Genomic DNA, 25156 nt, shown 5'->3' with positions numbered 1-25156 from the left:
TCGGGCAGCCCTTGGGGAGCATGAAGCCTGGCGCCCCCGAAGCAGCTCTGTGGAGCGTGGGAATGTGTGACAGCTGTGTCCACTGCTGTGTCCCCATTTTGCAGGTGGGGAAACTGAGGCTCGGAGAGGGTAGGTAATGAATGTAAGAGTTGGGTTATGGAGCTGGTCACAGCTGGTCACAGCTGCTCGCCATCAGTTAAATGTGACCCACAAGTCACACCTACTGTTCGCGGGGCCCTTTGCTGGGCACCGGCCATACCAAGATGAAGGAGCCCGTCTCTGCCCTTGGGGAGCGACAGGCTCTGAATGGAGGCAGCCGCACCTCCACGGGTGGGCGCCAAGGGTCTAGTCTCGAGCAGAGCTGCAGTCTAACTGTGTGCCTGTGGGGGCCTCTGAGGGGCTTCCTGGCCAGTGCAGAATTTCTGCGCTCCAGTCTGGAACTGAAAGTGGCGAGGGCAGAGAGGGGGTGCCTGGGGAGGCGGCACCTGGGCGCCTTCCTGACAAAGGGAAGTGGATACGAGGCTGGCCGTGGGGCAGAAGAGGGAGTGCCAGATGTTTAAACACCACTGCCCCACCGCCACCCCCACCAACACCCAGCTTCTCAGCCCACAGCCTCCCTGACTCCCCCTCCCTCCCCCAGCCGTGGCCGTAAAGGAGGCTGAGAAAGGCTGCAGGCGGCCAGATGTTGAGGTTTAAAGGGGTTTGGGAGCCCTTTCTTTCCAAAGGACTAGAGCATGAAGTGAGACTGGGAGATCCTGGGCTTGCCTTGGTCTTTAGACCCTGCACTGGCCCTGGTGGCAGACTCTGAAGTCATCTGCAGCCTGCCTTCCCCTCCCCCCACTGTCCCCCCCTTAGGGGACAGCATCCCAGGCCCTCAGCCACACTGCATTCTCTGGGGGCACTGCAGTTTCAGAGCTGTCAGGGACCTTAGAGGACCCATCTTACAGATGAAGACGCTCAGACCCAGAGATGGTGTGGATCTGGCCGCCAGGCTCTCCCCCAGTCTCAGCCCCCTCCCCCTTTTCAGGCTTCTGGAAAGGCGCAAGGAAGAGAAACAGAATCTGCATCTGGGTTATCTGCTTCCCATGGCAGCTCTGACAGGGAGCCCTGGGAGCCCAGTGACCCAGGCTCCCTCTAAAACCGAAAAGCAGACCCCTGAGATTCCACACTAGCCCCAGAACTCAGAACGCCAGCCTGGAGATGCGGAGCAGATGGAAAGGCTGGGCCTGCCCGCCCCTCTCAGGATGAGGCCCCATCTTGCTTCCTGATGGAGGGGAGCTCTGACTTGTTCTGGGTGCCCCCGCCCAGGGAACAGGTTCTCCAGAGCTCTAGGATTTAACCAAGTCTCTGTATAAGAGGAAGGCTCCTCTGGGAGCCACATTAACTCTTGGATCCTAGAAGGCCTGTGGGGGCCCATCAGCCCTCCTAGCTGGGGAGCGCTGCTGATGGGGCCAAGGCTAGGGCTCCATGGTGCACAGAACATAAGTGCCTCACCTGGGGCCCAGGTGAGAGGGTGTGAATAAACCAGTGAAACTCCTCCTCACTGCTAGAAAAACAAGGAAGACCCTGACATTTTTTTTTTAAGATTTTATTTATTTGACAGAGAGAGACAGCAAGAGAGGGAATACAAACAGGGGGAGTGGGAGAGGGAGAAGCAGGCTTCCTGCTGAGCAGCAAGCCCTATGCGGGGCTCGATGCAGGGCTCAATGCGGGGCTCAATGCGGGGCTCGATGCTGGGCTCGATCCCAGGACCCTGAGATCATGACCTGAGCCAAAGGCAGATGCTTAACGACTGAGCCACCAAGGCACCCCAACCCTGAGAGACTTAATGCAGCTCCCAGAGGGGCTTATCACCCCCAAACCCTGGCAGCTGTGGGGGAGGGGCAGGGGAAATGGGGGCCCAAACCCTGGAGGAGGAAGATGCTCCCCACCACCCAGGCAGGGCCCTGTTCTCTTCTGGACCCTACATCAAGAGCTATTACCACTGAGGGGCAGGTGGGTTCTTGCCTCCCAATTAGTTACTGCTTTTACTTCCTGAGCAAACCCCTGCTGGCTGCAGGGGAGGGGGGCGGCATATACAGGGCAGAGCCAGACTCCCAGGGGGCCCCTTGTAGGCACTCAGCCTGGGAAGAGCTCCTCTGTAACAGCCAAGCCCCTTCCCCTGGGGGCTTGGGGAGGGTGAGTGCGGAGCAATTCCGGCCTCTCCCCAGGCAGGGGGGAGAAGCACTGCCTACTTACGGGGGAGCCAGGAAGGAGCCAGGAAGGAGCCGGGAGGGGCTCTCCTCGGCTCAGAGTCCTCCCCATCCTCTGCCTCCTCAGGTCCTTCTCAGCCTCCAGCTGGACTCTCCCCGCGCTGGGCTGAGCCTCCTCTCCTCTGCCCCCCATTGCCGCCCAGGACACCCACCATGGGGACACCCACCAGGAGGAAGTCACACCTGCTGCTGCTGGTCGCTGTGGTCCTTGTCTCCTTTCCAGGTATGAGGGTTCATCTGGGCTCCAAAGCCCAGCAGGATGATTCTATTGCTCTATCATTGCTATTATTTTAGTGATGACTTCAGAAATCATTGACCGTGCATTGCTGTGGCACTTAGATTTTTGAGGCCATTTCCTTGCTAAAATTTTCCCATTTGTGGATCTTACCTTCCCTTCGAGGTTAGAAGGAATGAGTCTCCACCATAATATAGATGAAAGAAGCACGATCCAGAGAGGCTGAGACTTGCCTTGGGCCACACAGCAAGATTATGGCACGATCAGATCTCCATGATCTTGTCCTCCAGCTGCAACCCCTAAGGAGCCGTGGTGTCTAATAGGGTAGCCAGTAGCCACATGGAACTATTAAAACCGAGATTAAATTAAATTTTACAATTAGTCTTTCAGTTGTACAAGCCACATTTTAAGGGCTAATAACCATATTGGATAGCACAGATTATAGAACATTTCCATCATCACAGAAAGTTCTATCAGATCCTCCCACTCTAGCGTTCTCTGACATGAGGAGACAGGGATCGATACCACAAAACTCTAGGAGGGCTCCCCAGGGCCACGCTGCGGCCTGACAGACAGACCAAGTGCAGGACGTGAGAAGACATGAGACAGAGCACGGGGCGGCCGAGGCTGAAGGCCAGAGGGACCCAGGCAAGAGTTCTCTTGCCAGGGGAGCCGTGAGGTAGGGAGAGCATTGGAGGGAGGCCGGCAGAAGAGGGCAGTTGGGGCCCAGACCCAGGCTGGCCGGCCCCTGGGGAGCATGCAGGGAAGGAGGCGCCGGAGACCCAGCCAGTCCAAGAGCTGGAGGGAGGTCCCCCGCTACCTGCTCCTGCCCTGGGGGGCCTGTTGGGACTGCCTGGCCTCTCCGCCCTGACCCCCAGCCCAGATCAATAGACGCCTCTTTTCTCCGTAAAGACCTCCATGGGAGGAAGCATCCCCGTCCTCCACCCCTTCCAGAGTTCTAGCTGCTTCCACTCCTCCTCCCCGCCCCACGCCCCTGCAAGACTGCGGCCAGCCCGTTTTAGGTTCTGTCTCACCCGGGAGGACTCCACTGGCACATTTCCAGATGTTCTCATTACCTCCTAACTGCCTCCCAGGCCTGCCCCCAAATCAGTGAGGCTGCAGGGAAATGGGGCTGACCCAAAGGCCGGAGGGAGCCTCCCAGCACCTCCCACCCCTACCCAGGGCCAGAGGAGCCGCTGGGGTGGGGAGCTCAGGCTGCACAGGGCAGCAGACAGCCACCCCCGAGAGAGCAGAGGAGAGGCGCCGGGGGTCCTCAGCACTATCCCCCTGTCGGGGACAGCTCAGGCCGGGACCATATTACCTGAGGCAGGGGGTGTGGGTAGCTGCTGGGGTGTTAGACCCAGGGATGCAGGAAGGCCCAGGGAGAGGGGACCCGGTCTGCCACATCCCCGAGCCCCAGAGACCCAAGTGGAACATCCCATCACTGGCTCTCACCCCTCCCAGAAAGGTGTCTCCCCTGGGGGCTCCCCTCACTAACCTGCCCTGGAGAAGCAGCCTTGGGTCCCTGGCATCCAGGCCAGGAAAGGCAGTGAGGAGGCCCCTGTATGTTCACGTCTCTCTAGCCTCTTCCTCTGAGACTTCCAGATGCCCATGTTTGGGGGAGCAGCGTTGCCAGAACAGGGAATCAGAATCAGAGAGGATGTGGAACACGGGCAACAAGGAAGGGGGTGTGTGTGTGTGTGTGTGTGTGTGTGTGTGTGTGTGGTGGGCGCGAGTGCAGCCTCAGAGGAAGGTGTGGGGTGAATGAGAGTGTGTTTGTGGATGTTTAAGACGGTGCCAATGCCAGCGAGTTGTTGGCGTGGACCGGGTGCTACATTTGGGGGGATGACGGATGTGCATGGAAAACCTTCCAGCAAGAGTGATGGCTCTCCGCCCCCGCTGCCCTCCAGAGGAAGCGCCCACATGGCACCTCTGTGTTGGGCGGGGGGGGAGGACAGGCCTCTGATGGGGACTGAGGGGAAGAATCATGACCACTGTGGCTGAGGACGCCAGCTACGGGTGCGGCTGGCCAGGATCCCAATCCCTGGATCTGCTCCTCCTCGCTGTGCGATTTGGGGCAAGTTACTGAACTTGCCTAATTCTCAGTTTCCACGTTAGGGAAGTAAGGAAATGTCAGTTCCTGTCTTGTAAAGAGGGTAAGAGAAGAAATACGAAGTGTGGCATCCGATAAAGAGCAAGCACTAAATAAATAGCACCTGTTTTCATCAGTAGGAATATGTGCGTGTGTATAAATAAGCGCACGTGGACATTTGTAGCCGGATGTGCGTGGAACAGATGTGTGCGTGACTGTGTATCTGACGGGATAGCTCAGAGAGGTGAGTACGTGTGTGTGTGTGTGTGTGCACGCATGTCAGGAAGTATGTGTAGGCGAGAGAGGTGTGGGGCGGGTATTGGGCCGAGGGTGCCGAGGACAAAACTTGCTCAGGAAGAAAGCCAGTCTTAAAGCCTCAGTGTGCCCCAGGCCCCCTCGGCCACCCCCCATCCCCACAGTTACTGGAAGCAGCTATCATCCAGGGTGGCTTCCAGCTGCCCCCGCCGCCCCCCTTGCCCGCCCATCCTGGCAGTCCCAGCTGGGGCAGGGGTCTGTCCCCTCCACCACCGTCATTAATTTGGGATTAAGCTGCGCTCTCGGCCGCTGGCACCGCTGTTGTAGCCTCTGAGGCCTGGGGCGGCAGGGAGGGAGAGTGATGGGTGGGCGGGAGGGCGATGGGGGATGCCATTTCAGGGAGCCCTGCCTCCTTCCTCACTCTGAGAGCTGCTAACAGCCGCCCTCATTCCCTGGGGTCCAGGGCTGGGCCTCAGCTGTGGCATGGAGTGCACCCCCCCACCCCTGGAGCGGGGCCAGCAGCTGGATGCGGGGGGAGAGGAGGCGCTAATTGGTTAATGGGGAGCCCACCCCCCCCACAACCCACCAAGGAGGGCCTGAAACCAGCTGCACTGAGGGGTAGGAGCCAATTAGGGGTGGCCTGGTTCCTGCCCAGCACCACAAAGGCAAAGCATGACGGACCCCGCGAGTCAGCAAATGGAGCCTGCCCCCCAGCCCTGTGGGAAGGCAGGTGTGAAACACTGCCCTCTGTGCCTCAGTGTCCCCCCGCCCTGGTGAGGTTGAACAATGGGGCCTGGAGAAAGAGGCATCAGCCCTGGCAGGAGGCCAGGCATGAAAACTCCATTTGTACCAGGGATACCCATGTGCTCAGCAAACTCGGGAGACAGGAGTCTAGACCTGCGTGTGCCACAGACTTGCCTTGTGACCACAAACGAGTAATTTTGTCTCCCGGGCCTCTCTTTCTTGAATTGTCACACTGGAACTGTATAAAGATGCCTCCAAAGCAACCTGCACATACCACCACCCCCCCGCCGCCGCATAAAGCCTTCCTTCTTCCCCTACCCTCCACCCTGCCCCATGCTTGGGTCCCGCAGACATTTCCAGAGCACACGCCCTGTGCCAGACTGAACAGTCCTCTAGACCCAGGGGGGGCGAGTTCATATTCTTTCCATTTCATAGGTGAAGCTGCTGAGGCTCAGAAGGGCTCTGTAACGGCTAGTAAGAGGTCGAGAGCCGGAGCCACTTGCTGTCGGCCCAGAAGGAGCATCAGGCCCCAGGGACACACATCTTCTCTCCGCCTCTTTAACCAGTGACTTCGCAGGCCTCTCACACCCTGCAGATCAGCAGCTTCCGCCCTGAGGGCCCCTGCATCTAGAACATCAGCTGCTTTTTTTTTTTTTTCTAAGATTTTATTTATTTACTTGAGAGAGAGAGCGGTAGAGGGAGAGGGAGAAGCAGGCTGCCTGCTGAGCAGGGAGCCCGATGCGGGGCTCGATCCCAGGACCCTGGGATCATGACTGAGCCGAAGGCAGTCACTCAACCGACTGAGCCACCCAGGCGCCCCCATCAGCTGCTTTTATAGCTCTCACCACCTTGTCCTGTCCTTCTCTGTCTCCCTCCTTGGACTGCAGGCCTCTTGAGGAAGAGGGACTGTGTCTTATTCATTTTTGCAACATAGTCTAGCCCGGGGCCAGGCATACAGCAGGTGCTCAATACCTGAGCGTAGGAGGGGTGATTGACTCAACTAACTTGGCCAGCTGGGGCCTGCCCGGCCTGCTGACATTCAAGTTTTAATTAATTAATTTAAATTAAATAAAGCTTAAAATTTGGTTCCTCGGCTGCACTGGCCACATCTCGAGGGCTTGATAGCTGGGGCTCATGGCTACAGTATTGGACAGTGCAGAAAATGGCATCTTGCCATCCTCACAGAATGTTCTATTGGACAGCACTGCCCTATCGGGCCCTAGGCCCTGAGGCCTCTGGTGGTGTCCCCCATCTACAGCTCAGAGTTCAGCCCGGGGAACCCCGGCCACCTTTGGGCCAGTCTTTGAAGATCAGCCCCTCGGTCTGCTATTCCCAGAGGAGTCCACGGAGGAGAAGGTGACGCTGGCATGCCGGGCACGGGCCAGCCCTCCAGCCACCTATAGGTGAGACCCCTCCCCCCATGGCGGGTGCTGGAGGCCCCAGGCAGCCGTGCAGCTTTTCCTCACTCCAGCCCTGCCCCCAGGCTGGGTCCAGCCAAGTAGGACTCAGGAGGGTCTCCCCCTCCACCCCCTGCTGCAGGTGGAAGCTGAACGGCACCGAGATGAAGCTGGAGCCAGGTTCCCGCCACCAGCTGGTGGGGGGCAACCTGGTCATCATGAACCCCACCAAGGCCCAGGACGCCGGCGTCTACCAGTGCCTGGCCTCCAACCCAGTGGGCGCCGTCGTCAGCAGGGAGGCTGTTCTCCGCTTTGGCTGTAAGACCCATGGGGTGCTGCACGTCAGGGGAGGGCAGTAGGGGACTGGGAAGAGCGCCCAGGAAGGGCAGGTGACTACGTCCCGTGAAGGCTTGGAGGACGGTGCCCGAGTGCCTGGTCTTTATCTCCAGTTCTGCAGGAGTTCTCGAAGGAGGAGCGAGACCCGGTGAAAACCCACGAAGGCTGGGGGGTGATGCTGCCCTGTAACCCGCCTGCCCACTACCCAGGTGAGTAGGGACCCTGGCCCATGTTTAGACACAGGGCACAGGAGGGACCTCCAGTCACTCAGGGACGGAGTAAAAGGTAATGAGTGGCCCTTGGAAGCATGGACCCCTGGCTCCCCAGCTCAAAATGATTTTGTGTTTCCTTCATGGGTCTGTCATTTTCTAACTCTGTGCCCTGCTTCCGCCTTCAGACTGGGAGCACCCCGAGGGCAGGCACCCCGTCACATCTTTCTTTTTTCTTTTTCTTTTTTTTTTTTTTAGATTTTATTTATTTGAGAAAGAGAGAGAGAACAAGCAGGGGGAACAGCAGAGGGAGAGGGAGAGGGAGAAGCAGACTCCCCATTGAGCAGAGAGCCTGATGCGGGGCTCGATCCCAGGACCCCGGGATCATGACCTGAGCTGAAGGCAGATGCTTAACGACTGAGCCACCCAGGCACCCCGTCACATCTTTCTTCTAGGGCGACCCTCAGGGTCAGCTCAGAGCCCGGGGCCTCAGGACTACGTCTAGAGATCCCTAGGGTCTGCATGCTGAGGGGCCCACCCACGGCTGCCCCCTCAGCCCAGCGCCCCGTGGTTTCCTCAAACTCCCCATGTCCTATAGGCCTGTCCTATCGCTGGCTCCTCAACGAGTTCCCCAACTTCATCCCGACGGACGGGCGTCACTTCGTGTCCCAGACCACGGGGAACCTGTACATTGCCCGGACCAACGCTTCAGACCTGGGCAACTACTCCTGCCTGGCCACCAGCCACATGGACTTCTCCACCAAGAGCGTCTTCAGCAAGTTCGCTCAGCTCAACCTGGCTGCTGAAGGTCAGGGTCGGTGGGCATGGTGCGGAGGAGGGAGCTGGAAGGGTCGGCGGATAATAGGAAAAGAGAGTTCCCCTTGGAGGTTGTGAAGAGCGGCTCACAGAGCCCGGGGCTTGGGGCCTGAACCCTGGGTCCTCTGGCCGCAGGGCCCCAGACCCTTGCCCAGGCCCCCAAGGAGGAACAGGGGTCAAGAAAGAGTCGGCTCTGAGCTGTGCTGAGATTCTAAGCCCAGGAGCACCTGGCCTGCATCCCTTGTGTCCGATCTGCAAAATCCCTCTCTTCCCAGACACCAGGCTCTTCGCACCCAGCATCAAGGCTCGGTTCCCAGCAGAGACCTATGCGCTGGTAGGGCAGCAGGTCACCCTGGAGTGCTTCGCCTTCGGGAAGTAAGTGGTGGAGGAGGGAGGGGGCAGGCCAGGGCACAGCCTATCAGAGCCCCTCCGGGACCCGGGTGACCCCAGGGAGAGGGCAGGCAGGGTCTGGCAGCGCGGTGGACCCACAGTGGGTAGGGACCACCCCTCACTGAGCACTGTCACTCTGAGTGAAGGGGCCTGACACATTCTGGGTGCTCCCAGCAAGGCGGGACAGGCTCAGGGGGCTGATGCAGCACCCCAGGCTGGAGGCACGTAGCGCCATGCACGAATCCCAACCTGGCCAGCCTGGTTCAAATCCCAGTTCTGTCACTGGCTGGCTGCGAGGCCATGGATAAACTACTTAACCTCTCTGTGCCTCTGCGTCCTTTACTTGTACATGGTAATCATCATAAATAGTACCTGCATCACAGGCAGGGGAGAGGCAAGAAGTGAGTTCAGTGGGGTAATACGCATGACGTGCCCAGAACAGTGTCCGGCATTTAGTAAGTGTTCTATGCATGCTAATAGTTCTCTTTTAAAAATTGCAATAGAAATCCTGTTCTTCCAGAGAAAGGATTCATTGGAACGGGGCTAAGCAAATAGCAGGTGCTCAACAAATGTTTGTAGAACAATGTGATTTGCACATTGGTCTCCTCTTCCCTCAGGTCTCCTGTGGATACCTAGGATGTCCCTGCTCTGTGAAAAGTTACTGGGCTTCCAGAAAATTCATATTTAAAGCATGTGGGGGGCGCCTGGGTGGCTCAGTCCGTTAAGCATCTGACTCTTATCTCAGCCCAGGTCTTGATCTCAGGGTCCTGGGTTTGAGCCCCATGTCGGGCTCCAAGCTGGGAGTGGAACCCACTTAAAAAAAAAAAAGAAAAAGAAAGCACATGGAAGGTTAATGTATTAATCCTTTCAGACTCACTGATACCTTAGTCCATTTTAGTAAACGAATCACTAATAAGTAGAGGCCTTTTGAAAAGTAAAGGCAAAGCCTGCTGGGGAGAGGGGGAAGGGGACCCATAGAACCGCAGGTCACAGGCCATTGCTGAGGAAGGCAGTCCCAGACTCGGTGGCCAGTGCAGGGTCGGGGAAGGGAGGGCAAGCCAGCTTCAGGGTACAAACCACAAGGAAGTTCACTGGTGTCACAATTACTGCAGGGGAGACAAGAGGAGAGAGGAACCCTACTTCTAGCCTCTCCCCTACCTGTGCTCTGAGCCTACCTGGGGGAGAGGCCCCGCCCTTCCCCCTTGCCCCTCTCCCTCCCCCCCTCCTCCCCATCCCCACCCGCCCAGCACCTCAGGAGGGCATGAGAATCTGCGAGCAAGAGCTGCGGGGACACGGAGTCTGCCTAGCGCAGCCCACCCGCTCTGGCTTTGTCTCCCCTGCCAGCCCCGTCCCCCAGATCAAGTGGCGCAAAGTGGACGGCTCCTTGTCCCCCCAGTGGGCCACCGCCGAGCCCACCCTTCAGATCCCCAGCGTCAGCTTCGAGGACGAGGGCACCTATGAGTGTGAGGCGGAGAACTCCAAGGGCCGCGACACCGTCCAGGGCCGCATCATCGTGCAGGGTACACAGCTGGGACACCCTCCCCCGCCTTCACTCTTCCCCCTGAGGAAGCAGATCCAAAAGTCGGGGAGGGGAGACCCCCTTGCTTAAGCCTTCCTGCCCCAGGATTGCACTGGGTGGGGAAACAAGCTCAGAGCTCCACTCGGGGTTGCAGAGAGCACATGGAAGACTTTAGAATGCTTGAAGTTGCTAAAAGAGCCTCCAGCACAGACACCAAGTGCCACCTTCCTTCAACCTGCTCCGCCCCCCCCACCCCGTCCCGGAACGCTGAGGGCGCCCTCTGCTGTCTGTCACAGGAACTGCAATCCCCGCCCACTCTGAGCTGGAGGCTCCTCCCAACTCACCCCCGGCCTTTCTCCCCCTTCCTCCGGCAGCTCAGCCCGAGTGGCTGAAGGTGATCTCAGACATGGAGGCCGACATCGGTTCCAACCTGCGTTGGGGCTGTGCGGCGGCCGGCAAGCCCCGGCCCACGGTGCGCTGGCTGCGGAACGGGGAGCCTCTGGCCTCCCAGGTAGGAGACTTGGGGCTTCCCACACACCAGCTGTCCGCTGCTCACCTGGTTCCCTCACCTTCCAGACTCTCCTCCCTGACTCTGCACCACCACTGCAGCCTCTCTGGGACAATTAAGGCACCACTGGGCGGGGTTCTAGGTGCTTCTTTCCATCCCAGATTCACACGGCCACAGGCTGGTCACCAGGATAGAGTCCTGACTGGAGGGTCCAGAGACCTGGATCCAGGCACAGCTGAGTCACAAAATCACTGTGTGGTCCTGAGTAGGTCACCTTGTCCCTCTGGCTTCAGTGTGCTGATATGCAGGGGCCTGGGGAACCCGAGTCCTGGGGTTCCAGGAGGTCCTGGGATGGGCAAATGAGCCCCCTCGACGGGGGAGTGGCCGCCTAGAGCCTCCACTGCCCCCATTGCCCCCCTACCCCCCGCCCCGTCCTCCAGCACGCCAGCAGTCCTCATGCCCCTCATGCCCCACCCCTGCTCTCTTGGGCACAGTCCCGTGTCGAGGTGCTGGCTGGGGACCTGCGCTTCTCCAAGCTGAGCCTGGAGGACTCGGGCATGTACCAGTGTGTGGCGGAGAACAAGCATGGCACCATCTATGCCAGTGCTGAGCTGGCTGTGCAAGGTATGGGCCCAAGTGGGCAGGGGCCGTCAGCAAGGACGTGCAGGTCGGGGCTTCCAGCGTTCTGAGCTGCGGCGTTTCTAAACACACGAACATACGCCGGCAGCTTCCCGCAGTTTTCCAACGGCTTCTGAGCAGAACAGAGGGATCGAAGAAAGGAGATGAGACACTAGATTGGGAGCTTCCCGAAGACGGGGTCTCTGGCTTGTACCGTGTCTGGCACGGTTAAAGTAGGTTGTTGGCTGCTGTGAACAAGGGGGCAAAAATCATTGGCAACCAAATCAATTAGATTTGTGTTTAAACCAGCCCCTTCCGCTATGTGACCTTTGGCAACTTAATCTTTTGTGTCTCAGGTTCTTGATGTATAAAAGGTGGGCAATAACAGTCCCGCCCTTGTGCTGCTCTTTGGAAGAGGAGATGAGATAGAGGTAAAGCAGAGAGGACCTGTCTGTCACGGAACAGGTGCCCAATAAATGTCCGCTGGTGCTAGTTTTCTTAGTTATATGATTTGAGCTCACAGGGCCTTGGTTTCCTCATCTGTAAAATGGGTATAGTGATACCTACCTCATCAAGTTGTAGTGAGCTTAACTAAGACTCATTCTTTTTTTCGTTCCTTCAACCAATATTTATTCAACACCTTCTAGGGAGTGAACATGAAAGATAAGGTCTCTGCCTTCAAGTATCTTACAATCCAGTGGAGAGAGAGGGACAATCACAAAATCATGTAATTAAATAATTTTGGACAGCCATAAGAAAATTACAGTATAAAGAAAATCCAGCAGAGTGGTAGGAGGAAGGTGGGCCAGTTAGACAGGGTGGCCACACCTCTTGGAGGAGGTCATATTTGGAGTGTGACCTGAGTGTTAACAAGGAGCCAGCCATGCAAAGATCTGAGGGATTTTTAAGCAAAATGTATGGCAAGTGCAAAGGTCCCGAGGCAGGAGAAAACGTTGGCATCCTCAAAGGACAGAAAATGGCCCAGGTGATTGGAGCATAATAAATGAAGGAGAGTGGTGTGAGAGGTGAGTGGAGAGGTGGGGTCGTATTTGTGAGCCCTTGTGAGGAGCTGGACTTCATCCTGAGTGTGTGTTTAAGTCTCTTAAAAGATATGCCAGGCTGCTGAATGGAGGAAGAGATTGTAGAAAGAAAGTGCAAAAACAGGAAGACCGACTAGGGGGCTTTTCAGTAGTTCTGCAGGAGATTTGGTGGCTTGGGCCAGCGTGGTGGCAGTTGGGGGGGTGGTGACCAGAAGGGGCTGGATTCTGGGTGTATTTGGGCAGTGCAGCTACTGCAAGTCACTTATGGATTGGCCTCGGAGGGTACGTAAAGTACGTAAAGAGTGTAGCGTGGAGCCAGGGGACGTCTTCATCAAGGCAATGGGCAGTGTTAGGATTCCCTGGGTGACTGCAGGGCACTCCCCTTTCCTTCTAGCCCTGGCCCCCGACTTCAGGCTGAACCCTGTAAAGCGTCTGATCCCTGCGGCCCGCGGGGGAGAGGTTGCTATCCCCTGTCAGCCCCGGGCGGCTCCGAAGGCCGTGGTACTCTGGAGCAAAGGCACTGAGATTTTGGTCAACAGCAGCAGGTACAACCTCTACTCCACCCGGCCCAATTCCTGCTCCTCCTCATTCACCCTGAAGGCGAGTCCCCTTCCCGTGACGACGGCAGTGTGACCCTAGGTTGGCCAGATCTGCTTTCTCCTTGCTGCAGAGTGACTGTAACTCCGGACGGCACCTTGATCATAAGAAACATCAGCCGGTCAGATGAGGGCAAATACACCTGCTTCGCTGAGAACTTCATGGGGAAAGCCAATAGCACGGGCATCCTATCCGTGCGAGGTGAGGGCTGTGGCTTGGCGGAGGGCAGGTGGCTCAGCTGCCACAGGGCGCCCGTCCCCCCTCACCACCCTGCTCTTATGCTCCCACCGTCCTCCTCGTTTAGTTTTGAGGCTATCCCAGGATTGGACTTCATTTGGGACCACCCCCTTGCCACCATCCAGAATCTCCTCCTGCCTCCCTCTCACACATTCGTGAGGCTCCTGGGCGGTCAAGATCCTGTCGGCCATGCTGCCTCTTCTCTTTCCTGGGGCTTAGGGTCAAACGCTCTCACCCTGCCCTGCTGCCTCTGCCTGGCCTCTTTCCTCCCCCGTCCACCCGGGGACATTGTTTTGCTTGGCAGATGCAACCAAGATCACTCTAGCTCCCTCGAGTGCGGACATCAACTTGGGAGATAGCCTGACCCTGCAATGCCACGCCTCCCATGACCCCACCATGGACCTCACCTTCATCTGGACCCTGGATGACTTCCCCATCGACCTCGATAAGCCTGGCGGTCACTACCGGAGGGCCAGCGCGGTAAGGCCTGAAGCCAGAAAATTCACGGCTCCTCCCTCCTTCTGACAGACAGGGGACCCAAGATGTCCTTAACTGTGACTACCCCAGAGCCTTTCCCCATTCCCTCAGGAATGCATGTGTGGCAAGCTCATCCTTGGATTCAGAAGAACCCCCTACCTTAGGCGGGCAGTTCCCTGGATCCCACCTGAAGGCCATACTTTTAGGAGAGGGTTAGGGACAAACCTGGAATGCCAGGCACCCAGCAAAGCCTCCACTACTGCTCTTGTTTCCTGACCCCAACGCAAATGACATCATCAACTTGGACCACGTTTGACTGTCTCTGTAACAAACTGTTGTTTAGTCCTGTGGTACTAAGAGAGGAGTAGCTGATTCCTCCCACTGAACAGACAGAAACCCCGAGATGCTGAGGGGTCCATGGACATAACGGAGCAGGGGACTCCAAGCCCTACCTCATGTCTCATGGCTCACTGCACTAGCCAGGGCCCCCTCCTCTGACCTGCCCCCCCACTCTCTGTCCCCCATGTGCAGAAGGAGACAGTTGGGGATCTGACCATCCTGAATGCCCAGCTGCGTCACGGCGGGAAGTACACGTGCATGGCCCAAACGGTGGTGGACAGTGCGTCCAAGGAGGCCACAGTCCTGGTCCGAGGTGATGGGGTTTCCCACCCCGCCCCTGCCCCAACGCCCTCAGGGGCCAGCTGGGCTACTCTGACCTTTCCTCCCTAACTCCCCTCCTCTCCCAGAAAGCTGTGGGGAAGGACTTCTGACAGAGAAGGGCTTCTAAGTCCCCAGAGCCGAACTTATCCTGTGGTTTTGTGAAGGTCCCAGATGAATAGAATATTCCTCCTCCAGAGTCATAATTTTAAAGATCCACTTCCCTAGACAGAAGAACTCGGCTGAGGCCAGCACTTTTCAAAGCCTGGCGCTGGGAAATCTATACACATCTCTACGTGAGGGCCTCCGTGAGCCCCTCCAGCCTGGGACACATTTCTCCAACCTCCCAGACCCCCATCTGCGGCCGCCCCCCTTCCTGGCCCTCCCACCCCATACGTGTTTACTGCGCCCTCTGCTGCCCCCTCTGGGTACTGCACCAGCCCAAGCCAGCCGGGAGGAGATTGGCTCAAATTTGAATCGGCCCAGTTCTGACTCACTGTGCTCTGACCCCCTCCCTGGTGCAGGTCCACCAGGTCCCCCAGGAGGCGTGGTGGTGAGGAACATTGGCGACACCACCGTCCAGCTCAGCTGGAGCCGAGGTTTCGACAACCACAGCCCCATTGCCAAGTACACCCTGCAAGCCCGCACTCCACCTGCAGGGAAGTGGAAGCAGGTTCGCACCAGTAAGTGTGAGGGTCCACCTAGGTCAGTGCAGATAAGGCCTGGCTGAGCCGGGAACTTCCGAGAGGGACAAGCTTAGCCCCTCTGCCAGCAGGGAGCTCCCCGGCCCTTGGGGGAGGCGGTCCCATGGATGGCAAGAGAGTGGGAAGAGAGCTGGAGAAGGGAGCACTCAGTCTGTGCCCTTAGAACATTGACAGACCATCTCTGTGGCTCACGCTGATGCACACAGCATCAACAGAGGCTCCCTGGCAGGGAAGTCTACTAGTTTTCCCATCCTTTCTAAAAGAGGTGCTGAGCACTGAGCGTATGGCAGGCACCACCATGAGGGCCCGGATATGAGGTGAGTCAGGCCCCGTCCCTGCCCCTTCCATCTAGACTAACAAGTGCCAGCACCCTGACTCCGGGTCCCTTGCAGATCCCGCCAACATCGAGGGCAACGCCGAGACCGCCCAGGTGCTGGGCCTCACGCCCTGGATGGACTATGAGTTCCGGGTCTTAGCCAGCAACATCCTGGGCACCGGGGAGCCCAGTGGGCCCTCTAGCAAAATCCGGACCAAGGAAGCAGGTCAGAGTCCTGGGGGTCCCAAAGAGAAATAGCGTCAGAGCACAGCCCCTAGCCCTCCTGAGAGGGAACCCCAGGGGAGCAGCAATTACGGGAGTTCCCACCCTGCTCACCAGGCTTCGGACTGTAATAAAACAGATGAGAAAGGGACACAGTCAGGGCAAGGCCATTGCACTGCACGGTGCATTCTGCCCTGGGCCATGGCCTGGGCCTGTCGGGGCTGGAAGAACCATCCGGTCCAAACTCCTCCTTTTAAAAAATGGGCCAACCTTACAACTGCATGTGAATCTACGATGATCTCAAAATAAAAGGAAAAATCAAAGTCTGGAGAAGAGAAGAGTCACATCGGCAGAGCCTGGACTTGAACCCAGGACCATGGGGTGATGGGCAGATGTCCTCCCTGGTAGTACATGAGCTGCTGAAATCAGTTAATGAGGAAGGGGTGTGTGTGTGTGTAGGGAAGCAGTCCGTGTCTCTAAATCCTTCAGAGCAGGTGGAATGGGACAATCTTCCCACAAGCCTCCCTGAAAGGCAGGTAGGTGTCACATCTTGAGTGGGGAAGGAAGGAGAGAGAAGCCAGGAGAGGCACCTGCCCACCCTCTGAGACTTTCACAGCTGAAGGTCCAGAATGAGAGCCTTGGGGTCCTGAGATGGGCAACATGGAATCAGGACCCCGTCTCCCTTTCCCCGGCCACCCAGGCTTCCCCCCTCCCATGTGTAGTAAGGGTCTGCCTCCCTGTGTCCCTTAAACATGGTTTCCCATATGCCCCAGGCCAACTCTCCAATCAGTCAACATTTTTAACCGGTACCTCTCCAGAGTAAGGAATTCCAGAAAAAGCCCCTTCTTTGGTTGAACTTCTTAGAGAGACAAATGAAGGGAGGGCAGTGGTCTCCTTCATTCTGGTATCCCAGGAGTTGGTGAGCAAAAGACAGCTAGGGTGCAGAAGAAAGATGATGGATTTTGAAATCAGAAGAGTTGAGTTCAAATTTGAACTGTGCCATTTATTAGCTGTGTGACCTTAGGCAAGTCACTCAACTGCTCTGGGCCTTGGTCTTTCCACTTGACAAGGGTGATAAGAACGCCCACCTCACAGGATCACATGGGCAATGTGGTTAAGCACCCCTTGCACATTACAAGGCCCTGAACTACTGACATCAGAATCAAGTGGTAAGTTTCCCCTTGCTGGATTCTCTGTGGAACTATTTTGTCGCTCAGCCAAGTTACCCCCTGCCAAGACTCGTGATCTAATTAAATAGTCTTGTTTTAATATCAGCTTTGTTGAATACTAGAGACAATTAGGAAATTAAATCTGCCATGAAGAGAAAAATAATAATAAACCCCCCTGCAACCCAAAAGAAATATTTTTTGCATTAACTGCAGTTCCAGATGATTTATTCCCCTCATTTTAGAACAAACTGGAGTTGGTCTCTTTTATTTAGTTCAAACTGACAGGAGAGAAGAAGACAAAGGTCATTTATGGAGCATCAACTATTTCAGAGCATGGACTAGTACATGAGCTAGGCACCATTGTGTTGGATTTTATTCTTCTTAGAGCCCTTTGAGAGAAACATTATTATCCTCATCTTATGGAGAGAGCACTCAGGCTCAGAGAGGTTAAGTAACTTGCCCAGGGACACACAGCTAGTAAGTGGCAGAGGTGGGACTTGATGTCAGGTCTCCCTTGACTCCAGAGCCCACGTCCAGAGGGCCTGTTGGAGGACAAAACTAGGGCCAGTGTGAAGGGGTGTCCCCATCCTAGTCTACTGCACAGGCATGGACGCGAGGCTTGTGCCCCATCACGGTCCATTCACAAGCCACATCTGTGTCCCTTTGCCCTGACAGCCCCCTCGGTGGCACCCTCGGGACTCAGCGGAGGGGGTGGAGCCCCCGGAGAGCTCATCGTCAACTGGACGGTAAGCTGCAGGGACAGAGGCAGAACCGTGCCTCCAAGCTCTCTGGAGGGACACGTCCTGCCCCCCACCCGCCCCCACGCATCTCCAGATTTGCGCTGCGTGTAGAGAGGACCCAGACAGAGCCGCCGTGCGTGCGGCCCCGAGTGGGGGCGGGCAGCATCCTCTCCCCTCCCCTCGCACTCACTGCAGGACTCCCCCACCCGCCCCAAGCCCCGGGGCTGCGCCGCTTGGCCGAGGCTGCGTGGGGCCGGAGGCCGGGCAGGCGAACGCCCGGCGGCCCCTCGCCCACGCCACGCTCTTGCCCCCCAGCCCATGTCGCGGGAGTACCAGAACGGAGACGGCTTCGGCTACCTGCTGTCCTTCCGCAGGCAGGGCAGCGACCGCTGGCAAACCGCCCGGGTGCCCGGCGCCCACACCCAGCACTTCGTCTACAGCAACGACAGCGTCCGGCCCTACACGCCCTTCGAGGTCAAGATCCGCAGCTACAACCGCCGCGGGGAAGGGCCCGAGAGCCTCACGGCGCTGGTGTACTCCGCCGAGGAAGGTGCGCCCCCACCCCCGGGCCCGCCCCCGCCCCCGCCCCCGCCTCCGGGCCGTGGGGTGTGCGTGCGGAGGGTGCTGCTCACCCCAGGCGGTCGGGCGGGCCACTGGCCTCATTCGCAGCCCTGGCTACCCTGTCTCCCGCTCAGGCGGGGGGAAGGACGAGGGGGGCTCTCTGGGAAGAGAAGCGGGCCTGGGGGATGCTGCGGGAACCCCCTCGTGGCCTTCATCCAGGGCCCTGCGCTCTAGAAAATCCTAAGCAAGGGCGGTCCCGGTTGGCAGCGTCTCTGTAGGACACAGGGAGGCCCCGGGGAATCCAAACGCATTCTGTATCGGTCCCCAGAGCCCAGGGTGGCCCCTACCAAGGTCTGGGCCAAGGGGGTCTCATCTTCAGAGATGAACGTGACCTGGGAACCTGTGCAGCAGGACATGAATGGCATCCTCCTGGGGTATGAGGTGAGCACTGACCTGGGACCTGGGAGAGGAAGGGGGGCTGGGGCACCTCACAGCTCACTGGTCGCTCCTCCTGGGATCACTCGTTCACTGACGTGGGGAATTGCCACAGTCTGGGCGGCCCTGGGGAGGCAGCCCTAGCCAAGCCCCTGTGGCTGACGCCCAGAGCCCAGAGCCGAAGACTGAGCTGTGGACAGGCTTGAAGGGAAGTGCTTGCCTAGAGCCAGCCCTGCCTGGGCTCTCTGCGGGGCGCCAGCAAGCCGGCAGCGACGCGCACGTGTCCCTGCTGTCTTGGAGCTCATGACCTAGTGTCCGGGTTCTGAGACCCGAGACTGGGTCAGGAGGACCAGAGGGAGCAGGAGAGGAACAGGATGTCGGTGGCCAGGGTCAGGCTCGCCCTGAGGTGTGGGCTTGGCTGCTGACCGTAGGGGTCCCCCTGCCCCCTTCAGCTCCGCTACTGGAAGGCCGGCGACAAAGAAGCAGCCGCTGACCGAGTGAGGACAGCCGGGCTGGACACCAGTGCCCGAGTCACTGGCCTGCACCCCAACACCAAGTACCACGTGACCGTGCGGGCCTACAACCGGGCAGGCACTGGGCCCGCCAGCCCTTCTGCTGATGCCACCACCATGAAGCCCCGTGAGTCTGTCCCCTGGGGGTGGGAGGGCCTCTAGGACCACTCTCTCCCCTTTGATAAGACTAATGTTCTAGCCCACTAGCCCTGGGCTGGACAGATACAAGACAGCAAGACTAATGAAAATAGGGGTGCCTTGGTAGCTCAGTGGGGTGTCTGCCTTCGGCTCAGGCTATGATCCCGGGGTGCTGGGATCAAGCCCCGAATTGGGCTCCCTGCTCATCAGGGAGCCTGCTTCTCCCCTTCCCTCTGCTCCTCCCCCCACTCATGCTCGAATTCTTCCTCTAAATAAATAAATAAAATCTTTAAAGAAAAAAAAAAAAAGACTAATGAAAATAGGGAGAATTCATGGCCTCTGAAGCACCTCTCCCTTCTCCAGCCTTCGGGTTTTCATGAGGTTTGTTTCTTAGGCAGCTGTGATAGAATGTTCTGGGTTTAACGGCTGTGGGCAGACACCTAGAAAAAGACCAGCTAAGGCAAGGGGGCGGCTGGGGAGGAAACATTGGGAACATTTCTCAATTGTCTCCCTCCTCCGGCAGCCCCACAGCGCCCTCCTGGCAACATCTCCTGGACTTTCTCAAGCTCCAGTCTTAGTATCAAGTGGGATCCTGTGGTTCCTCTCCGAAATGAGTCTGCAGTCACAGGCTATAAGGTAAGGAAGGGCTCCACCAGGCACTGAGTGGTCGGGCACAGCGCCTCTGAATTTCCAGGGGACAGAGGGAGCTGCAGTGTGGAGCAAGAGGGCTCCGAGTCAGACGTAAGCAGAGTTTGGGATTGTCGGAGACACAAAATATAGGTAGCTTGCAACAGAGACAGAAGAAAAGGGGCTGAAGGGAGGATGGTGGGAAGACAGGGCTCAAGGGGGCGGCGATGGACTAGGTGAAGTCTGAGGGTCCTTCCAGCCTAAGGAGTCTGCAAAGCTGGTTCAGCTGCTTGCAAGCTTTCCTCCCACCAGTGAGGAGCTTGTTCAAGAGCCTGGTCCGGGTCAACGGGCAACAGGAAAGGTGAGGACCAGCACCGAATGGGCACCTCCCAGTGCCCAGAGCTGGAGAAGAGAAGAATCAGAGGCTGTAAGTAAACTCTACCTTGGCTAACCTCCTCCCCACAGATGCTGTACCAGAATGACTTACACCCGACTCCCACGCTCCACCTCACCAGCAGGAACTGGATGGACATTGCCGTTCCGGAAGACATCAGCCATGCCCTGGTGCAGATTCGGACCACAGGGCCTGGAGGGGATGGGACCCCAGCAGAAGTCCACATTGTGAGGAATGGAGGTGCTGTCTCTTCCCCACCTTATCCCCCAGGAGCATCAGGGTCCGTCCGGATGCTTGATGAAGGAACCGTTCCCACCCAAAACAACCCCAACTCAGCCAGACCCCCAGGGGAAAGAGGAAGGGAGGCAGGAACCGAGTGTAACCGAGTCCTGGCACGGCCCTCCCCACCACCCGTCCCCCACCCCCACACATCCCCGAGGGCCAGGGAGGAGTGAGCTCCCTTCACGGGGTACAGGGCCGGTCTCGAGACTGCAGAGGCAAAGGTCTTACAAAATGCTGTAGGAGCAGGGCTGAGAACACCTCCCAGCCCTGAAGCCGCCCTCCCCGAGTCTCCTTAGCCAAGGTTTGGATCCTGTCCTGGGGTGGGTCGGGGGCAGGCTGGCCCCAAGCCCAGCGGACACAGCCCCACTTTTCCACCTGCTGGTTTCAGGCACAAGCATGATGGTGGAGAACTCTGCAATCAGCCCGGCCCCACATCCTGGCACCATTCTCTCCTCATTGATGGCGATTCTGGTCCTCGCAGGCTACCTGGAGCTCTGATCTTGGCACCCCTCCCTCTCTGCCACAGCTGGACCCCCGCCTCTGATGGACACAGCCAGCTGGCCCTGGCCCCTTCCTGATGCCAAGGTGGCCCAACACAGGGCCTGAGAATGGCTGGCTTTCAGTACCTATTTTAAACAGTGCCCTTTTTTGTAGGAGGTAGGATATTTCATATTCTGCCGCAGGATAGAACCCGTACAAGGATTTCTTTTTCTTTAAATCAAAAGACACCAGGCAGTAACTTCCATGATGATACTGAGCCCTATGCCTGGGCCCTCTGGGGCGCCTGGACGGAAGGAACAGGCCCATGGGAAGAAGGGGGTTTGAAACACGTATCGGCACATCGGGGAAGATGGTGCTCTGGTCCCGCAGACGCACTCCGCCCCCCTGGGAGCAGAGTGCCTGGCCCAGTGGGAACACTGGACACCAATGGGCTGCAGTAGGACAAAGCATAAACATCAACGTCCCTCAGTCTAAGGATAGAGCCAGACCCAGGACCAAAAACTCCCCTACTTTCCCCAGGGGCCCCACAGCTGGACACTGACATTGTCCTCGATGCCCCCTAGAGGCCCCTGCCACCTACGCAGGTGGCTGAAAACCAGTGCGCCAGAGTCTGAGGCCAGGAGCCTGAGTCCCTGCAGCTTTGGGGGATGATACTGCAGACTGCTGAGGGTGGGAGCTCAAAGGGATTGAGAGGCTGGGACACTGGGTAGAAAGGGGCACCAGACTTGGCCTGAGGCATAGTCCCAAGGCAGGTGACGCTGCTGTCTTAGCCAACACTGCCAACCTGATCCTGTCACCCCCAGAGTGACAGAAGCCACCACCGGTGGCCGAGTGACTAAAGGGCTTATCTTGGGGAGGTCCCCCCACCCCACCAAAACCCATCCAGCACGGCTCCTCCAGGGTGTAGGCAGGAGATGGGAGACCGGGCTCATGCACCCACCCCCTGCCTCCCGCTGGGCCTGCGGGCCCGGGCCCGCCGCTCTCCAGCACTGACTCGCACAGCCTGGGGACAGGGAGGCGGCCTCAGTTCTGTGCATTCTGCAGTCGGGAGTCTTCCCAGAAGGGCCAAGGATACCTGCGGCCCTGCCTGCTCCCAGGAATGCCCTGGGCCACCTGACCAGACCTGTCGCCCAGGCCACCACCGACTGCTCTTTTGCATTTCCCCCGGAGAAAAAGGCATTAATAAATCATGCGCTCTGGGTACATTCCCAGTCACGGGACAACAGAGCTGGAGGAGGCTTTCGAGCTCGACCTGCCCTAGCCCCTCACTTTACAGGTGAGGAAACGGAAGAGTGAGGGACTTCCCAAGGTCACACAGCCTGTCCTACCTTCCTATTCCGGGCTGTCTGTCCAGAGGAAGGGGGCAGCGCCGAATGGCTGTGGCCTGGTTAAGAAGGTCTTAAGAAAGGTGGTGGGCTATGACAATTCTGCTTCAGGAGGTTCAGGTGGGTCATCGTGGGGTGACCGGCATGGCCGGGTCCCCGCCCGAGGCACGGGCCAATGCCAGGAGACGTTGGTCCTTCGCCTCCCAAGCCGAACTTCTGCTGGGCCCTCGACATGCAGTGCTGGCTTGTAGCCCCCTGCTGCCCTTACCCTGGTTCCAAGGGGCCAAAGCAAGGACAGGGATTCCCCAAACCCAGGCAGCAGTGGTGACACAACCAGGAAACCCCAAAGCCCATGCTCTGACAGGTGGCCCTTCACTTACGGGAGCAGCGAGACCGGCATCTCGTAAGGGACAGGCCTGTGGAGGACCCCAAAGCCTGGCTTCTGTAGTTTACAGTTAGAGCTCTATTTTGTTATGGGTTTTTAACTTTTAAGTCCTGCTCTGTTTTCCTGGGCAGGTTTCTGTTGATGTTTACCCGCTACAATTTTGTTAAAATGTCAGCTCACACCACTCCTCCGGGCCACCGCTGCCGCCACCACTCCGCCCCGGCCCGGGACCGCCTCCCTGGAGCCACTGACCAAACCCTCCTCGCCTGCTCCTATCCGTCCTCCCCTCCCCCTAGGCGAGGTGCTGGGGGCTCAGCTAAGTGACCACACGCTGAACAGAGACCCCAAATGGTCTAGCACCCTTCCTGGTCCCCCGTGGCTGGGATCCCGCCTGTCCCCAGCTCTATCAGAAAGGGGATGCTGAGGGTAAAAAACAAAAAAAAAAACCCTTCTTCTAAGGCTTAGCTGAGTCTTTCCTCACTGCCTCGGGCTGTGGCAGGGGAAGCAGGAGGACGGGTGTGTAGATGCTGGGGCGGGAAGGATGAGCCGCTGTGCACGGGGCCCAACAGGGAGCGGGAGGCTGAGGTCCCTGAGCTTGCTTCAGGCAAAAGGCACTCGTGACTAAGAACCTTAGTTCTAATGAGGCCCCTTGGCAAAGGGGAGGAGAGCAGACCATCTAGAAAACCTAGCAAGGGCTTTTAACTAGGAAAACTCAGCCCAGGAAAACCTCACCAGAACTTGTCCGGGGGATGCAGAGCTGTCTGGAAACTCATGCACCTGCAGCCTCAGATGTCAGGCAGAGGACGGATTCGGGTTCAGTAAGACAGTGGGTGACTGCAGGACATGCAAGCGCATAAAATAGAATAGCCCCCAGCTGAGGTGGCTTACACAGAAGAGCCCCTTCCTGCCCGGGGGCCTCTGATTTCCACCTTCTCTGCTCACAGAGGCTGAGTCTCGCCCCTGCTGTGGTCAGTACTCGATTCTGGATCTCTCCTCTCCCACACACCAAGCCCCAGAGGAGGCGACAAGGGGGACAGCCATAAAGAAGTCCTTTACCCACAGCTTAGTGGCCAGTAAGTGCCTTGAGGACTAGGGACAGAGACAGCCTGCAGACACGGCCTCAGGGCTGCGGGGAACAGTCTCTCCGTTCTGCCTACATTTGGGCTCAGCCTACAGGGCCCTCTGCCCCCTGGTCTTGGCTACTTGGTCCTTGTTGCTCTAACAGTCTCGATGTATACCTTGCCCTCAGGCAGACAGGAGCTCTCTCCAGCTCGGGTCTTGGGGGCCAGCAAGGTCAGGCTATCCACTTGCATTCAGGTCGTCAAATGACAGAGATGGGCCGGGGAACGGAAAAGCCATGAGGAGGGGCTCTTTTTCTTTTGATAAAGTAACAGAATCTGAGGTCCAGCATCAGGAAGAGCTTCTGCAGGGAGAGCCTGGGATGAGGGATGAAGAGGCTGCTTCCTCTTCTAGGGGCCGCTGGGGAATTCTGACAGCTGTCGGTCCGGGGTCTAAGCCCGGTGACGTCTGGAGGGTGAGGAGATGCTGTTGAGTGTCCTTGCAGGACCGCGATTCTGCGGTCAGCACAGGAAGAGTCTTGGCACTCCTTCCCGCCGTGGCCCCTTCCCATGGGTGTAGTGACCACAGTCACTGTCACGAAGTGGGGAGGCTCACCTCGGGCACTCCTTGGCGGCAGACAGTGCCTCTTGGCAGCCCCAGGGGCCATGGAGGCTCCTCAGGGCAAGAACCCAAGCTGGTTAAGGATGTTTCACTCCCTTTCATCTCCTCCCCACCTAGAGGACTCTCTTTTCTCTTCCTGGCTCAGAATGTGACCGCCAACCAGAGGGTAGTGCTGGCGGGCTAGGGGTAGCCTCACACCTGGTTCCGAGGCCCAGGTGTGGTGCCATTTCCCCAGGTCAGACCTAAGCGGGGCTTTGTCCTGGGATGAACAAGGTTGCCCGAGAGGCTCCTGGAGGGGTGTGAGGGATTAGATGGGCATCTGTAAGGGACTTCTAAAAGCTGCATGGGAAGAGGGGCCTGGTAGCTGTATATATGGTCATAGGCTTTGAGAAGGCAGGAGAATAAAGGGAAACTGGAGAGGGGGGAAAAAATAGGCCAGATAACTTTGCCTAGAGCCCCAGGGAGCCTAGCGCCCTTCGATGGGGTGCACCCTGCCTTGGCCCCCAGACTCCAACTTACCCAGCCCCACCCAGGGCCTGCAGGCTCACAGGCTCACGGCTGGGCGAGGGCTAGGGCTCCATCAGACCCCCCTGACTCGACCCCGTTCTTGTTGGAATGGAACCACTTCCACTGGCCTATTGTTCGTCTCTCTTGTACTTCTGATGGTAGTTATTTATTGACTCTGGTAGCAGGCAGTTCTTAAATAAAGATGATTTCTCAACGTGCTGGGGCAGTGGGCACCTGCTGTGGGTGTTTATCATCAGGCTAGAGCGCACGGTCCGTCCT

At 57.9% G+C, this 25156-nt stretch overlaps 1 protein-coding gene across 1 annotated transcript; it reads left to right on the top strand.

Annotated features, from left to right (window-relative positions):
- The first annotated feature begins 1616 nt into the window (after nucleotides 1–1616).
- On the top strand, nucleotides 1617–25096 carry CNTN2 (contactin 2). The gene is made up of 22 exons (XM_045876966.3): nucleotides 1617–2475; nucleotides 6837–6981; nucleotides 7118–7293; nucleotides 7425–7520; nucleotides 8119–8328; nucleotides 8612–8711; nucleotides 10071–10246; nucleotides 10620–10756; nucleotides 11248–11377; nucleotides 12806–12956; nucleotides 13082–13209; nucleotides 13550–13725; nucleotides 14254–14374; nucleotides 14904–15062; nucleotides 15476–15625; nucleotides 17466–17536; nucleotides 17846–18080; nucleotides 18420–18532; nucleotides 18979–19165; nucleotides 19700–19812; nucleotides 20269–20437; nucleotides 20868–25096. Exons 1-22 carry the CDS (start codon nucleotides 2406–2408, stop codon nucleotides 20975–20977), a joined length of 3123 nt encoding a protein of 1040 aa, XP_045732922.1. The 5' UTR covers nucleotides 1617–2405; the 3' UTR covers nucleotides 20978–25096.
- The last annotated feature ends 60 nt before the right edge of the window (nucleotides 25097–25156 follow it).

This window comes from Mirounga angustirostris, unplaced genomic scaffold (assembly GCF_029215605.1).
Source record: "Mirounga angustirostris isolate CCGP_5_RB_7025 unplaced genomic scaffold, mMirAng1.0.hap1 SCAF_6, whole genome shotgun sequence".
In the NCBI taxonomy this organism is placed as follows: domain Eukaryota; kingdom Metazoa; phylum Chordata; class Mammalia; order Carnivora; family Phocidae; genus Mirounga; species Mirounga angustirostris.
The sequence above is the reverse complement of the archived record's forward strand: the minus strand, read 5'-3'. Positions and strand labels throughout refer to the sequence as shown.